The 17,374-nt window shown below is 38.3% G+C and overlaps 1 protein-coding gene across 1 annotated transcript in view; it reads left to right on the top strand.

Annotated features, from left to right (window-relative positions):
- The window catches only part of tmtc3 (transmembrane O-mannosyltransferase targeting cadherins 3), a 56,150-nt gene that overhangs the window by 26,823 nt on the left and 11,953 nt on the right, over nucleotides 1-17,374 (top strand). Inside the window, exons 7-10 of the mRNA XM_041795565.1 lie at nucleotides 7,165-7,417; nucleotides 12,264-12,412; nucleotides 12,677-12,797; nucleotides 12,994-13,105. Of these exons, the coding sequence (XP_041651499.1) occupies nucleotides 7,165-7,417; nucleotides 12,264-12,412; nucleotides 12,677-12,797; nucleotides 12,994-13,105 (635 nt within the window). The remainder of the gene's footprint in view (nucleotides 1-7,164; nucleotides 7,418-12,263; nucleotides 12,413-12,676; nucleotides 12,798-12,993; nucleotides 13,106-17,374) is intronic.

The raw sequence follows: 17,374 nt of genomic DNA, 5'->3' as shown, positions 1-17,374 counted from the left end.
CATGTTCTTGTTCCAAATATGTAAAATTTCTTTAGCCTTGTTGGCCTGTTAATTGAGTTTAAGGCCCTAAATAGTTTTTAGAAATGCTCAGAAGTATTTCTTACCTTCTGCTGCTGCTGTGTTAACACTCAATTTACTAAGTTACAATTATGGATATTACAAATGCCACACTGAGCTAATCTTTACTAACGTAGTTAAAATAAGCAGAGCAAAAAGCATAAGATCAATGTCTATGGGTCTTTAAATTCAATTTTGTGCACATATGTCTGAAAGCTGCAATAGGACTAGGAGACAGACAAGGACTCATTGGCATCGGCTCTGTAGGTAATTGTGTATGATTTAGGCCTAGATAAATCTTGTGGATTAAACATTTACTGAACATAGACTGTCATTACAGGGTTCCATCTAACCTCGACTCAAAGGAATTTGATGGTCTAGATAAAATTCCAGACAATTAGCCTTTGGTGAGTTAATCCTCCAGCTGTAATCCTGAAGAAGTCTCCAGATTGTCTGAGGAAAAAAAATCTGCATCCAAGCCATAACAATATATTATTCTGAGATAAACAACATGCCAACAGTGATTAGTTTCCCAAGACATTATCTAAATCTACTGTAGTTTAGACTACTTTCAGAACCAGAGGTGTGGTGATTGAAAGAGAGATGGGATCTACTTAGTCTGAACATCAGAGGAGAAGGAGCTGTTTAGTCAAAATCATAAGGGACATGCAACCAGCAGCAGTTTGTTTTTTGTTGTTTGTACATCAGTTAAGTGTGACTGCAGCTTAAAAACCCAAATTCTAGGGATAAATCTTTTGGAAAGATTTTTTTTTTGCTGTAAGAGCCTCAGCTGGATTTGAAAGATAAAAGAGATTCTTTAGCCATCTTAGAAATAGACAGAACAAAAGCTTCAACTATGATGCATCTTTTTCAGTCATTATCACTCCAAACTCTGCCTCATTTTTAACCATAAGACACATTTATTATTTTTTCCATAGGCAAGTGGTTCCCAAACTTTTTCTAAAGGGCCCCCCTTTTGTAGTTGAGAATATTTTCGAGGCCCCACTCCATACTGTAACATTAGTACTGAAACAGATAACCCTGTCTCACACAGGTAGGATGAGCTAAAGTATTGAGTGTGCCTCTCTCTGTGACACCCATCATCATATAGGTGAAGCCAATGGGGAGATATGAGCCTTTTTTTTTTTTTTTTTCATTTTTTTTTTTTTTTTTTTGTAATTGTTATGCCTGGTGTTGATCCATTGTAAGCCCTGAATTTACATGGAAGTTGTCTCACAAAATTGGCCGTTTTGCTTTTTTTTGCATAAGGGAACGCATTATGTTTTAGCCTTGCTGAACCTCCATCATCATTTCTTGATTCAACAAATCTGTCGGTAACCAGGCCTGGGTATGGCCATTGAAACTGAACTCAGCTTTCCAGGAACTGTGGTTAATCACAGTTAACTCATGATTAAACAAGGGGGACAATTGCTTTTTCACACAGGGCCAGATAGGTTTGGATTTTTCCCCCTCTTAAAACACTAAATAATCATTCAGACACTGCATTTTCTATTTACTTAGGTTGTCTTTGTGAAATATAAAAATTGGTTTGATGATCCAAAACATTTAAGTGTGATAAATATGCAAAAACATCAGGAATCAGAAAGGGGGCAAATACTTTTTCATGGCACTGTATGCTTGCTGCTATAGAGTGTTCCCATGGACGAAATACTTTTTTTTTTTTTTTTTTCCCCCCAAGTTTTTTCCTGTAAACTGACTGTTAGGTTGGCTTTATCAAACATTTCGTAATTGTTAGGTTTTACAGGTCAGGTTTTTGACATTAACTTTTGGTATCCTAACCCCCACCTTAACCTATACCCTAAACCACTGGTTCCCTATCTGGGGTCCAGGATCCCCTTAGGGGTTCACCAGACATTTCAGGAGGAGCACAAGACTTTCTCTGCTCTGAAGTTGGTAAAATAAGATTCCAAAATAATGACTAAAATCATGATTAATAACACTTATGAATAGTTTATACACAGTTCTTTGGGTAAGAATAATCTGATTTTATTTTGAAAGTTTTAAGGTGGGATTCTCTCTGACAGAGGTGGCATCTCGCAGTAGTGGTCTGCAAGAGCGAACATCTGAGAGCTGTGGTTTGCAGCTGGACTGTCTTGTGGTCACAGCGCTGTGCCAGGTGCTGAAAGGATACTTAAACACATTGTAAAAATCAATTTTTCCCCTGATCTAATTTGTTCCAGGGCTGCCACAAATAGAGTGGGTCGTATTCTCATGGTTAAATATATACAGTAGGGCTGTGTATTGTACTACCTACCAAAAAAGTTAATTATTAATTTATTAAATATCGATAGTGCATTTTAATAAATCGATATGCTATTGCACCATGAAATATTGATATTTTCAAACACCCCCTTATATACAGTAACTTAAGATCTGTGTTCTCTGAACTTCTGTACTTTTCGCTACTGTCGATCAATACAACAACATATTTTGACTCTTTTTGAAGCACGTGGTATTGAAGTAGTGTGTCTTTTCATGTGAAAGTATATGGATTCATGCTAACTTAAAAATTGTTAATGTGGAATTATAAAGGCAACCTAGCCTAAAATTAAACTTGAATAATGTAGTTCACAGCTTAGAGCAGTTCAGTTAGTTGCCCCTGCTGATGACCTCCTTTCTTCCCCTGAATTATCAAAGAGAAAAGTTGTGTTATGTGTGAATCTGCATTATTTCTGTGTTCAATTTTGCAGTTAAACAAAAAGTACAGATGTTTGGCAGACACTGTACAGAGTAACTTTGGGGTTTTCTTGACCCATGGTTTCAGCTGTCCTCTATGAGGAACTCATTTTGTGCAGCTTTACCACAGTGCCTGTAGACAAGTATCTTTTATCTTGTTTCTCTTCGGAGGTGCTTTCTTATGAAAAAGCTTATCTCTACTTCCTCTGAACCCAGAGACTTATCGCTCGTTGTGAATCTTGCCTGTGGAAAATGTAAACAATAACTTATTTGTCAGTGTTCCAGTATGTGCCTCTAATGACACTGACATGCAGGCAGGGAAAACAGGCACTAAATGTATAACATATAACTTTTAAACAAAAAGAAGGTCTCATTATTTGCAGAGTGATCCTTATAAAGTGGGCCCATTTCCATTTGAGAATAATAGACTTTTTTTATTAGTGGAGTCAAAAAAGCAATAAGATTTCATCCTTCAAATCTTCATGTAAGGATTATGGCTGTTATGATGAGTTTTGCGTGGTCACCATGACAATGGAATGTGTGAGGGATATTTTAGACCAGATTAGATGTAAGACAAAGCATCAATCTATTGCACTAAACTGGAACATCCATAAGTACATAATAGACACTTTATATCACATGCTGTCTCTTTTTACTGCTGCCCTCTTGATTTATGACATTTTTCTTTGGGCTTATAGAGATTGAGTTTCAATGTTAGATGTGTACTTTATATAGTGACTGTTTTCATAGATCCACACAGATATAGGAGACAGGAACTGAATACTGCTGATCAACTCAAGCGAAACACAAATTTCTAGATTTGATTTGTGGTTGGCTCTTCTGCTAATCATACATCATCCATCTTAATTCCAAGGAAGGCAAAGATGGCGCAACTGTTAGCACGGAAGAAAGATGATACTGTTATCAACACATGAATAAAACTTGACAAGCAACATTGTATGACTTCTTTTTATTGCAGTGGACAAGCGGGAAGGCCTCAGCTTAGGTTGTATAAAAGATAAAGGCACTATTATCAATAATATGGAAAATGGATTGAACTGTAACAGATTTGATGTACTGTTGACCTGTTTGGTTTTTAAACTTTGTGTCATCAAGGTAAGATAAGATCAAAGCAACATAAAAGATCATAAATCACTAAAGCACACTCAAGCCAGTTCTGAGCCTCAACACACTTTCACATTTTATTAGGTTCATATTCCTGTGGTGTAAATAACAGCACTTTTTTGTATGCAACTGTAAAGCCACCCAAGCTAGGAAAGCCAACTTTGCGATTGCATACAAATGTTTTAAAGGTGAACAGCACAGGTTTTTTAGAATCGTATGCAGTCCTAACAAGCCAGTGAATTTGGGTAAGGAGAACTAGTACCACAGGGGGCAAAAAACAAAATAAATCCAGTTTTCACTTTTCTTTTTCTTCCCTCATGCACCAGCGGACTCAGGGTCTAAGGGCAGCAGAAAAAGCCTAACCTGAACAGATCTCCTTGTCCTACATCTGTCTTTCCTGTCCTCCATTCCAATTTGTCTTCCCTTTTCTCTCCTCTTTTCCTTCATTAAAGTCAGGGCCAAAGGGGGAGGTAGTTTAGACAGCCTAATCTGGCTTGTATGGCCTCTAGCCTAAACATGCCTCCTTCCCTAACTCTGTTTCTTCCCTCTTCTTTCCTCTTTTCCTTCATGCAAAGTGGGTTCTAGTCAGTGGTAGAGCAAACAGCCTGACCTGGCCACGTTGAGCTCTGTCCTTAACAGGTTTCTCTCCCCATCTCTGCTGTTCTGGTTATTTTTAGCACAACTTTTCTTCCCTTGTTTTCTCTTCTTTTGCATTTGAAAATGCGGTAGAATTGGGGAGTGGTTCAAAAAGCATAACCTGGCCAGGGTGGGCTCTTGCCTGAACAGGCCTCCTACCCTAGATGTAGCTTATTAGTTTTCTTTCTCTCAACTTTTTCCATCTTCTCCTTTTTTTTCCCCTCATGCAAACGGGGGTCTAGTGGGCTGTAGACCAAACAGCCTAACTTGGCCAGAGTGAGCTCTCATCATTTCCAACCTTAGCACGACCTTATTGGTTGTCTTTTTTTCACCACCTTTTCTTTTCTTTCCTTTTTTTTCCTCATAGAAATTTGGATCTATGGGAAGTTTTTGTAAACCGCCTGACCTGGTCAGATTGAGCTTTATCCTAAGCAGGGTTTTACCCCATGCCTGCCATATTGGTTCTCTTTATCACAACTTCCCTTTCTCTCTTATCTTGTGCATTCAAAATTGGGTTGCATCCGGAGGTAGTGCAAGCAGTATAACCTGGCCAGGGTGGGCTCTTGCCTGAACAGGCTTCCTACTCTTGCTGTGCCTCATTGAATTTCTTTCTCACAACTTTTTGTCTCCCCTTTTTCCCTCATGCAAATGGGGGTCTGGTGGTTTGTAGACCAAACAGCCAACTTGGCCAGAGTGAGCTCCAGCCTAAACAGGCTTCCAACCTTTACTTTGCCTAATTTGTTCTCTTTCTCTCGTGTGTTCCTCCCTTTCTATTCTCTTTTGCCTCAGCTGACTTCCTGCTCCAGCTTTGCCTCATTGGTTGTCTTTTTCACAACCTTTCTTCCCATTTCTTTCCTGTATTCCCTCATGAAAATAGGAGTCTATGGGAAGTTTGTGCAAACAGGCTAGCCTGATTAGGATTTGCTTTAGCCTGAACAGACTCCTTTTCCTTGCTATGCTATTTATATTTTGTTTTATTGTTGTTTTGAACACTTGACACATGGAAGTGTTTTTGCAAAACAATGAGCTTTACTTGCCCCGTGACATACTGAATGAAGCTAATGGTTTTAACTGCCTGTGGGAAGAATGAACCTTGTGAGAGTCCATTCATAGTTGCTTTGAAATGCTCTGATAACAGTTTTTAGAGCAGACTATTTAAAATGATCCTTCTATGATTGTTGTCTCTCACTTGTGTGACTGAAGTTAGAAAAACAGGTAGAAGATGCTGTATGCACTATGCACAGATTTAATTGGATGATAAGCAACAGGTGAATGATTTACAATGGAGCATTTATTGACTCTGGTGAAGTGAAAAGAAAGTCTGCAGCTGGGGATTTAAAAACTGTCTTCTCTGCTCGCTCTGTCTGTAACAGACACTTCTGCTAATGTATACATTTTAATGAGATGATAAAGGGACTCAATGCAATGTAGTTGCTTACTGGTGAAGAAAACATATAGCTGGAGTAGGCTGTGATGGAGCGGGGACACACTCAGGGCCACTTCAGTACTATCATCCTGCATCTTTGTGTTGAGTCGAAGATGTACATTAGTTTCTGAGTTTTTACTGCATTACTGCTGAAAAACAGTCAGAAAATAACATAGGGTTTCCTTGTTTTCTCCTGCCTGCAAGTCTCATTCACTCAGCCTTGTGTAAGTGACTACCTAACCAACAAGTTTTTTGCCAGATGAGGGCTCATCAATGAACCAATTGACCACCAAACCAGAAGGTGTCAGCCCTAAAAAGGTCCTTAAATGTATTCAATCATAACTAAAACTACCTTCTTGTATTGGCTTTAGATTTGAGTTAATCTTTACATTCTTACATTTTAACATACTTTTATGTTTGGCCCTTTTTTATTGTTCTTATACTCCTTTTATCCATGTTTGTTCTTTTCACATATATAATGTGGTTTAAGCTTTTTCAGTCCCTTGGTTAACTGGTTGGTTTAAATTAATGTAAATAACATATGACTTAATTTGTACATTTGTTTGCTGTCTGGCAAGCTCAAACCTTTAACAGTGGTTTAGGCTGCACTCAGACTAGGCAATCTGTTCTGTGCCCAAGCATATTTGACTCCAAAAATCCAGCTGGTTTGACTAGTGAAATTGCTCTGTACTGCATTCAAGTATGATACACTTCCTTGGCCTGAGCACAGTTGGAAGAGGTAGGCATCTGCAGGGTACGGTTGCACATGCATGCACACCAGCCAGGGTGAACAACATGGACATCACGTATGGTGCATATCACTGTTTCTCTAGATAATTATTTTAAACAGTGACTGCGTGTTACATGGCCATATCTGACCACGATGACTCAAAATAAACAAAAAAGTCAGTAAAGTTGCAGTCGTCCTCTGAGTTGTTCTTTGTGCTGACTCTGAGGCTGAGCTACTTGTGAACAAAGCCATGCTTGTGTCCTTTTACAATATGAAGACATGTACAAGATGCAGTGTGAGGGCAGGGCAGCAAGGGAGTGGGTAGGAGGGACAACCATGCTTCAACAGGGTACAGGGGAAGTAGGCCTGACGAGTAAATAAATAATAATAATTAATACCAAATTAGTTGAAAAATAAAGGAACATGTATATTTCTTATCATTTATACCCTTATATTTGTTGGACTTATGTTTCTTGCCTGTGTCCTCTTGTAGGTTTGATAACCCAGCCGCAGTTAGCCCCACTCCTGTCAGACAGCTGACCTTCAACTACTTACTTCCTGTGAACGCATGGCTGCTGCTGAATCCCTCTGAGCTCTGCTGTGACTGGACTATGGGCACCATCCCTCTGGTGGACTCTCTCCTGGACCTTCGCAACCTGGCAACCCTGTTGTTTTACTCCTTTATGGGCCTGTTAGCCTTCCACAGCCTGCGCTACAGACACACCTCTGCCAAGACTGTCATCATGGTGAGAAAAAATATTCAAGAAACTTAAACTTAGACCCAAAAGATGAGAATGCTACTTTGGTTACTTCTGAGTTATGACTATTTTGTTGCAGAGCATAACCTGTAAAAATACTGAACCACATTATTTACATTCGGTAATTGAATATACCAAAACTCGTCACTATACTTTCTAAGTAGTGCTGGACATTACTGTACAAAAAGTAAAATCAACTATCTTTTCTTTGTGCCATATACACTCAATGATCACTTTATTACATATCCCTGTTTAACTGCTCGTTATGGCAAATATGGAACCAGCCAGTCACATGGTTAGGCATGCAGACATGATCAGGTTGATCAGATGAAGTTCAAACTGAGCATCAAAATGGGGAAGAAAGGTGATTTTGAAACTGCCGTGGTTGTTGGTGACCTGGCAGCCTTTCATATTGTCTACATCCAATTCTGACTAGAGATGTTCCGATTCCAATACCAGTATCTATTCTTCTTCGCTGCCGAAAAACACTGCATGCACAAGCTGCCATGATTAGAGCAGTGAAGAAGAAGCAACAGACCCACTGCAGCAGCAAAGACTGGTGGCTGCGTGCCATTTTTTTTCTGGATGTGATCATTAAAATGCCTTCTAGACGGGCGTTGTCGTGCACAACAAGAAGTGACACAGTTTATCAAAAGTTAAATAACTTTTGAACCATGTGTCGTTGCCTCTTATTTGTTATTCCTCTCGTAGCTAGCCAATGTGCCGTCCCATTGACGCTATTGATGCCTTTGAACCCCATGCGGCAGCATTTTCAGCAAGCCTGGAACTTGTGGGACTTTTCAGGACTTTAATGATTAATTCCACACCAGTAAACCCAATATTGAACGTCTTAATTCTGATCATTTATTACAGCTAGCTTGAATGCTAACGTTCATATTTTTGACCCTTTGTGAGGGTCTGTAGGCACATGGCTGGCTGTTCATTGCGTCATGCTGCCTGCATAGAGGACAATGGAGAGAGAGACAGAGAGCGCCTGTGTCATTGTTATTTTAATATTTAGCAGTAAAACTCTCAATAATCATCAGAAAAACAACTTTAGGGTCACAGAGATGCTGCATGTGATTATTTTATTTCTCAGTCCAGAAAGTTTTCTCTGGTAGTAGATCGGTACTTGGTTGAATCAGTATTGGGAAAGAAAAAATGGTATTGGAACATCTCTACTTCTGACCACATCGTTTGAATGTTGCAGCTGACTGCAGACTCATCAGACCTTATTACTTTGAGTAAACTTTTAATGATCTACTTTTTACTACTTTTACTAGAGTGGATTTAAAGACTATTGCTTTTAGCTTCTACTTAAGAAAATTCTAACTAAAGTAGCTGTACTTTTACTTGAGTACGATAGACTTGTACTTTTTCCTCCTCTGGAAATACTTAAACCAAACCATCTGGTACCAACAACTATGGCACATCCAAATGCACTTGAATCATCTTTCTTAACCATTCTAATGCTTGGTTTGAGCTGGTTTGACCATGCCTACATGCATTGGTTGCTGCTATGTGATCAGATGACAGGCTATTTGTGTTAATAAGCCTTTGAACAGGTACCCACCAAATGCGAATTGCTTCAGTGGGCTTAAAAATTAGAAATTAATGGGGAGCAGTTGGCCTAGTGGTTAAAGGTGCTCCCCATGTACGCAGGTGGCCTGGGTTCGAATCCGGCCCGAGGCCCCTTACCGCATGTCTCTCCCCCACTCTTGACCCTGTTTCCGACTTTATCCACTGTCCTCCTCTATCTAATAAAGGCACAAAAATGCCCAAAAATAAATCTAAAAAAAAAAAAAGCAATTAACATTTGAATCTCACGATCAAAATGTAATTGTTTTGGACTTTACATCTGTTTTATGTAAGAAGTCATAAAAGAAAAAAAAACGTGATGTGCAGTACAGTCTGGTATCATGTCAATGGAAAGAGGTATGATAAATACACATCTGTATAAGCATTAGCTAAAGCAGTCTATCAACTTGTTTCTTGTGAATCCAAAATAAGTAACACATATTTTACTACTATAGCTGCAACAATTTCTCTGAGGGAAAGTGATGGCTTGCATGAGTTCCATGTGACTGCATGAAAATTGTCAGAGCCTTCATTGTAAATGTACACATAAAACTGCTCTTCATCATGCAGCTCTGTTTTCCTTGTTGGTCAGATGAGGTCGTTGCAAACAAAGAACCTCCAATCCTTTTTACTGTCAATAATTTCAAGCCTGTAAAGCCTCTAACATCTGCTTTGTCCTTCAAAGCACTCAGATTTATTCACATAGCTTAATGGAAGAAATTGTTCATAAATGAAAGAACTCCTTTTTGTTTCTGACCTTAAAAATGTCATACAGGGACAACTAACTTAAGTGCTTCCTCAAGATCAAAAGCCACAGCAGCTATTTTCTAGTAACTGCAGATAATGGTGCTTAATCCCACGCATGTGGGTCTTGGGTGAAAAGATCTCAGCCAGTCTTACAGGGCACCAGTCTTTGCAGGAGACCAGTGCAACAACTGTGTGTGTGTGTGTGTGTGTGTGTGTGTGTGTGTGTGTGCATGCCAATGTTCAAGCTCTCCCTTTTTTATATTTCTCATTTTGTATTGTTTTTCCTTGATATGGAAAAATATGAGGATAGCAAGATTGCTTTATTAACAAGTAATCAAAGATGTACAGCTAAAGGCAGGTATATGCAGATATAGAGAAATACAGATTATGAATGAGTTAACAGTTTATTTTGGCAAAACATCTCTTGTGCAACTGACTTCTCTTACTTTTAGGTCAGTAAACTTCCTCAGAGTGCTGCCCTTCACTTCAGTTTTGAAAAGGGCACCACACATCAACACAGAAAATAAAAATAACATATGACCTTTGCAATGTTTACTCTGCTTTGCTTGGAGTGTTTTGCAATATGTTGTGTAACAATATCACACCACATCAGCCTACTTAGCTTCTGTTCCAGGCAGCTGCTGTCTTACATGAAAGAAGAGGCATTTAAGGTTTAAGTACAGTTTTCTACCGAGGAGGACAACACGTCAGACTTTTCAATACTTGGTGTACTTTTTTGATACCACATGCTTTGAAGCAATACAAGCTTGGTTATTTTATTGATCAGTAGTAACCAGGATGCCAGAGTTAAAAAATGACAACAAGAGAGATAGCAGCTGTGTCAAAGCAGAGGAGGTGACATCTAAAAATTGTCCAAATGCATCAGACATGCTTCAGTACAGAAATGCTGCTACTGTTTTTAATAGTCTGCAGGAGTTTACTTGCAATTTTTGCCTCCTCCTCTTCAGTTGCCTCCTGGTATTTCAACCAGCTTTATTTGTATTTTTTAATGACAGACAGGTGTTCCTAAATTGGATGCACTTAACCATGAAGAGGCAAGCTCGTGTTGCACTTCCACTGAACGGTATCTGAGGAAGAAAACCCTGAGAGGAGCAAATAGCAGATTAATGCAAGAGAGTCTGGCTGCAGCCTGATGGCCACTCTCATGACCGTTCATCTAAGATGCCATATATTTAATAACAGAAATATATGCTTGTAGTAAAATCACTGCTTGAGCTGGGCTTAAAACAAACTGGGTTGATCCATTGCAGCCCACAGCTTGTGTTAAAGCTCCAGACAGGCTGACAGATGGGCCCAGGTGGCCTAGTGGTTTGAGGCACACACTATCTACACAGTCAGTCTGGGTTTGGATCCGGCCTTTGGCACTTTCCTGCATGTTTTATCCCTGTTTCCGGTTCTATCCACTGTCCTCCTCTGTCATTAAAGGCATAAAAAGCCCTAAAACAAATCTTTAAAAGAAAAAAGAAAAAAAAAAAAAAAAAAAGAAAGGCTGACAGAGATGCTCTGTAAAGTGTGAACCCTTGGTGTATGTTGCTGTTATTACACGCTTTAAACTTGGAGAGGAGATAACATACACTTTACTCCATTGCTGTGCTTCATGTTAATACTGCATAAACAGGGGCTTGTTACTTGGCTGCTCTTTAGTGTCAGAGTGAAAAGTGCTAATGACTGGACTCAGGTTGAGCTGTTACCTGTCACATATCTCTCTGCTATGCTACTGGCAGCATCAGATGCTCCTACAGCACAACACATGCATTTTAACCAGTGATGATGTTTTTTCAAAAATCCCTCATGTGGCAGAAATTTCACCAGTGAAGGTGATGGGCAATCAACATTGGGATTAAGTATTGAAAGAGAGCACCAGAAGTAACAAACTGAGAATAACACTTAGAATCAAACATTTAGAAAGTTGCAGGATATTCTTTGACTTACGGTTTAAGTGCTCCCTGCTTCCTCCTGTATGTCTCTCTTCTCACAGCTCTGACAGGAGACAGATGGTGTTTTTCTGTCCTGTAAATCCTTATTTTTCATTAACCTCTGTTAACAAACTTATGTTGTATACCATGTTTACCAGCACATTAATCAAAAACAGTTTTCCTGTTAACTAAAACTTGAACGGTTAAACTAACCATGGAGGAATTTTACAGTGGTTAATATTAAAACCAGTTACTGTCATCACTTGTGAAGTCCATGAATGTCAAAAGTTACATTTTAAATTAACATCTTAGCTTTTATGTGGTTGCCATATGATGTACACATTGTTTGAAAGACATGTATTATATAGAATCCTGTTCTGCAGCTTCACATAGTTGTCAGTGTTTTAAATAACATCTTTCTGCCCTTCAGACCTCCACATTGAAACTGAGTGCTATAATTTGGTCTCCAGACTGTTACATCCAGACAACGTCTGAATTTTATTGTGTACAAAGAAACAGTATGTTTATAATGGCTTAAGTTGTTTTTAAGTTATTTGGCTTTCTCTCTTCAGGCTCTGTCTTTGATCGTCCTGCCTTTCATCCCTGCTTCCAATCTCTTCTTCCCTGTGGGTTTTGTTGTGGCAGAGCGGGTTCTTTATGTGCCCAGTATGGGCTTCTGTGTTCTTGTAGCACATGGATTTAAGATCCTCTCACAGAAAGGGTGAGTACTATTGCATAAAGATGTGGTTGTCTTAATTTAAGTCCATTATATTGAAAAAAAAAAAAAACACCTTTTTCGTGTTACTTGTTAGAGTTTTGTCTAATTTTGTAAAGCTGTTTGAATCTCCTATTTTAACAAATGTTGTGAAGACTTTATCAGATATGTACAAGGTAAAGTTATAGATATGAAGAACACAGTGCATGGACAATATTATTGGCTGTATTGCTTTACCATGACAAACTTAAACTTCTTTTCATTTTGCAGACACATGAAGAAGATTTCCTGGTTGATAATCGGTGTGCTTTTAGCTACACATGCAGTGAAAACTTTCAACAGGAACTGGGACTGGGAGTCAGAATATACTCTGTTCACATCAGCCCTGAAGGTAAACAGTACAGATCATTAAGGTGGTGTCAGTGCTTGTGCGTCTAGGCTCCTCTCCAACCTGAAAGTGTAAAATCAGGCCTTTGTTCAGAGGTGATGAAAGATTGATTCTTAAAAATGACTTGTCTTAACTTTAATACAATTATTGTCTTTAAACTGAATGACTGACACTTTCCTTAAAATTTCCACCTCTCCAGGTCAACAAGAATAATGCCAAGCTGTGGAATAATGTTGGTCATGCTTTAGAGAACCAAAATAATTACGCAAGAGCATTACGGTATTTTCTTCAGGCCACTCGGGTCCAGCCAGGTAAGACACAAAAAACAGTTATTTCTGAATATTTACATTACTCTGACATTCAGACATGTGAGTATTAATTCCAACATACAAAGTAAAAACTTCAGTCAGTTCTAGGCATTAACATGTAAATACAAACCAAAAAAAATGCTTGTAATGAAACACATATAAGAGGACAGCCGAAATTTACTTCACATGTATTGGTCAGGTGCAAGATTTTACATAAAACAGTTAGAAGTACATACGTTTTACATATGAAAGGCATTTAGAAAACACAAGATTTTTTCTAGAGTACAGTTAAAATGTAAATAAAAAAATAAAATGTTTGATTATTGTTTGTTTTTTCCTTTCCGACCAAGAGATATAGGCATCATATACATAAAATTAGATAGGAACTATAAAAGAGCTCATAAGAGTACGATAACATGTATTACAATTCTAATATGTATTTTTTGATATATCTTCCAGCCAAGAGAAATATCCAATATTTACATGAAACAAATATGAAAGGAAATAAAGGGCCTTCAGTGTTAATGTGTTGATCGCAATGAGCTTAAGGTTTGAGTTTCACACATTTTCTTTTTCAGCAGCAATAATCATTCTTGATGGGTTGAACAGGTGTTCCTAATAATGCCAGTGCCCATTTAAATGTCTCATTTTAGTGTGAAACAACTTGTTAGATGATTCAAAAGTTATCAGCATTTTGAGATATCAGACATTTCCTTTTTTTACCATTCTTTAGCTATTTTATTAACTTGGATCTATAGCATCTGTTTTGGTTAAGCAAATGTAATTGTCTACTTAAAACTCTTAATATTCTTTCAAAGAAAGGCAGATGTTGTCTCCCAAGTAGAAGCATATCAAAGAATTGTTTCTTGAGAATAGTTCCTCAAGAACTATGGGCATATCCCAAGTCAAGATTTGTCGCCAGTGATTACTTGTAAAAAATAATCTTCAAGTGTGTCAGTATAATTATTTTACTACTCCCTGTCATATCGCTATCCTCAAATCAACTTAAGCAAGAAAGTCCTTCAAAACTATCCTATGCTTGTGGCATTCCAGGTTATTTGATTTGTTTGAGATTTTTTAAGAGGCATGAGGGCGCAGGGGTTAGTGCTGTTGCCATAAAGCAAGAAAGTTCCTGCTTCACTCCCCGGTCAGGGCCTTTCTGTTCAGTTTGCATGTTCTCTCATGCATGGGCTCTCCAGCTTCCTCCCACCAACAAAGACAGGCTTGTTATGTTAATCAGGGACTTAAACTTGAAGATGAGAGTGCTAGTGGGCCTGGTTGTTTGTCTCTGCGTGTCAGCCCTGTGGTTGACAAGCTAACAGTCTAGGGTGTACCCTGCCTCTCGCCCAACGGCAGCACGGATAGGTGTCAACCCCCTGAGACCCTAAATGGGATAAGCAGTGTAGAAAATGGATGGATGGAACGTTTAAGTATCATTAGTGTTTGCTAACTTGCACAGAAACAACAAATGTACTGAGCCTCCTATAAACTCTGAATGCTGTCTCATTAACTTGGGATCAGTGGATATTACTGAGTCATTTTGTACATGCACTCCTGCATTATTTATGTATAACATGGTTGATCATTAACTATAAAAAAACAAGAAATTAATCCTCATTTAAAATCTTTTTATCGTTTTATACTCTGATAAAAATATGCAACATAAGGATTTAGAGAGAAGTGTATTTTTCAGTACAGCTTAAAACTCATGGTCAAAGTTTCCTATATGTGTTGTGCAACAAATGGAACCATGTTTGTGAACAGGAAATAAATGTTACAAGTGTGTTCTACTGAGATTTTAAGGTCATAAAGAGGTGACTGGGAAGAAAAAAACCTTAATGCATCCATAGTACAACAGAAATAACAAACCATTCCCTGGACATGTAATTTAATTTCAACTAGAGTGGCCTTTGTGTTCATTTATTTGCTTTGGATTTTTATTTAATTTCCCAGAAAACTTGTCTCCATTCATATAAAACAGCTTTTTGTTTAACCTAACAATTCATTACATTCCCAAACCCAATGACCTAACAGAGTATATGCTTGTGTATTTCATGTCAGACATTAAAGGTGCAGTTAGAGTGAGATAAGTATCTCCCAGCATATCTATTTTGCTTCAGAGTTTATTTTTCAGGAAGTTTGTCGTCAGCTGAGAAATCAACACTTTTGCTGGTTCACCACCCAAGATTGTTTCCCTAAGATTACAAACACAAACAAGTGACTCTTTGGGGATTTCCTGCTGTGTTAACCGTCGGCATCAGTTCTGCATGTCCGGACTGACCCCTTAAGACACTTTTTGTTCCCATTCAGAGAAAGATGCCCACTAACTGGCCACTTTGTTAGCGAAGCGTGTGCACCTGTTCAGCTGCTTGTCAATGCATCAGTACTTAATCAGCCAATCACATGACTGTAACCAATGCATCTCAGTATGTAGACCTGTTCCAAATAGACTGCTGACATTCAAACTGAGCATCAGAACTGGTATAAAAGGTGATTTAAGTGACTTTGAATATGGCATGAGTATTTCACAAGCTGTTGATCTAATGGGATTTTGACACACAACCATCTCTAGAGTTTACAGAGAATGGTCCCAAAAATAGAAAATTTGAGTGAGCAGTAAGACTGGGTAGTAATACGGTAATACCAGATACCAGGGTATTAAAAATGGCCACAGTATTGCTTCAATTACCGTCATTAAGACGGAGCCATGTAATGAGTGCATGTTTTAAAACAAATGCCTTGAAAATACGTGTCCCGCTCCACCAGCAGCGCCACTGCCAGTGTGTGAAGATGCTTTAACATGATAAATGAAATCCTGCTTATGATTTCATTTCAATTTGGCCAATAATGAGGGCCCTCAGAGCTATACCAGAGTATTTAAACTTGTGCGCCCTGGCATACCGCTGGCATAGCGGTGTGGTCCTCTCTAAATTCAAAGTGCTAAAGTGCACTGCTGGTTGTAATGTGATCCACAGTGTCGTGAGTTTACAAAACACGCTAATTCTTCTTTCTGTGTGTAGATCAGTGATGAGAATTGTTAATGTTTAGGCTATTAATAACCACAGGTGCTGCATGCTGCAGCAGCAAAGTCGAGCATAATTACTCCATCAACAGATTTTAAAAACGCCTGAACTATTCTTAGCCCCCTTTTTTAGGAAATGTAGATGAAGTTAATCGATGATTATAAGTTATTTAAAGCTCTAAAGTAGTCCGTAACTTTTTAGAAGCAACCTATAAAGTAAACCTGCAGCAGGACAGAGCTCACCAGGCTGCACAACGCAGATATAAATAATCAAGGCCCATCTTTATCTGTTTTGAAGCACGTGGGACATTGATTCACATTCGTAGATACTGTATAAAAGTATATTTGTACAATGCACCTAAGGGTTAAATGGGTTGGTAAATGGATGGGTTGAACAGGTATACCTAAAAACTGCTGTAATCACAATAATTTAAGGTGCATAGTTAACACATTAATTGTTTAAAAAAATCCACTGCAGCACCTCCCTGTAGCCACAGTGATGTAAATAAGTCCCCCAAAGCTCCTTAATGTGTCATTTCACTTAAAAAAAATCCATGGACAGCTCAGTAGACGAGTCACAAGTCATCTGCACCTTAAGTTATCAAACATTTACCTTTCAAATGCTGCCTTATTTACTTTTCCATGTAAAACATTAGCATTGGCCTTTAAAAACAGGCGACATATACCAGTAAAAAGTGTTGAGACACCAGACATTATTACCACAAGTGTGAGCAGCTTTGGAGCTATGGGAGACTCCAAAAAAACAGACTACAGCTTATACACCAGGGCAACTTATTTCCTTGATCATTTGTGTTGTGAAGTGTTAAAGCAAATGTTAGAAAGTTGCAGTAAATGCATGTACAGACCAAGGTTATGATAGTTTTGGATTTTTCATTAGTTTTAATTTTTATTTAGTTTTTACCTTTTGTTTGAATTTCAGTTTAGTTTTAATGAGTTCTTAATGCTGTTTTTTTAGTTCAGTTTAGTTTTTATTTTGCAAAATTGCGTCCTTTTAGTTTCGTTTTTATTAGTTTTAGTGTTAGTTTTGTCTGCAAAGTTGGATACCTGCCAGAGGCGACACCCAAAAAGACCTTTCACTGTAATTATTCAATTTTAATGTTGGTATACAACTCAAGACCCAAAAATACCATTGTGTGAAGTTGTCTTCAATCAGGTAGTTTTACTCTCTCCAGGCTTGGGTGTTCATTTCAGTCAGTATGTTAGTATCAAAGACTAAAACTAAGGAGATT

Source organism: Cheilinus undulatus, linkage group 9, assembly GCF_018320785.1.
Source record: "Cheilinus undulatus linkage group 9, ASM1832078v1, whole genome shotgun sequence".
Classification (NCBI taxonomy): Eukaryota; Metazoa; Chordata; class Actinopteri; order Labriformes; family Labridae; genus Cheilinus; species Cheilinus undulatus.
Note: the sequence above shows the minus strand (reverse complement) of the source record. Positions and strands in the feature narration are given on the sequence as shown.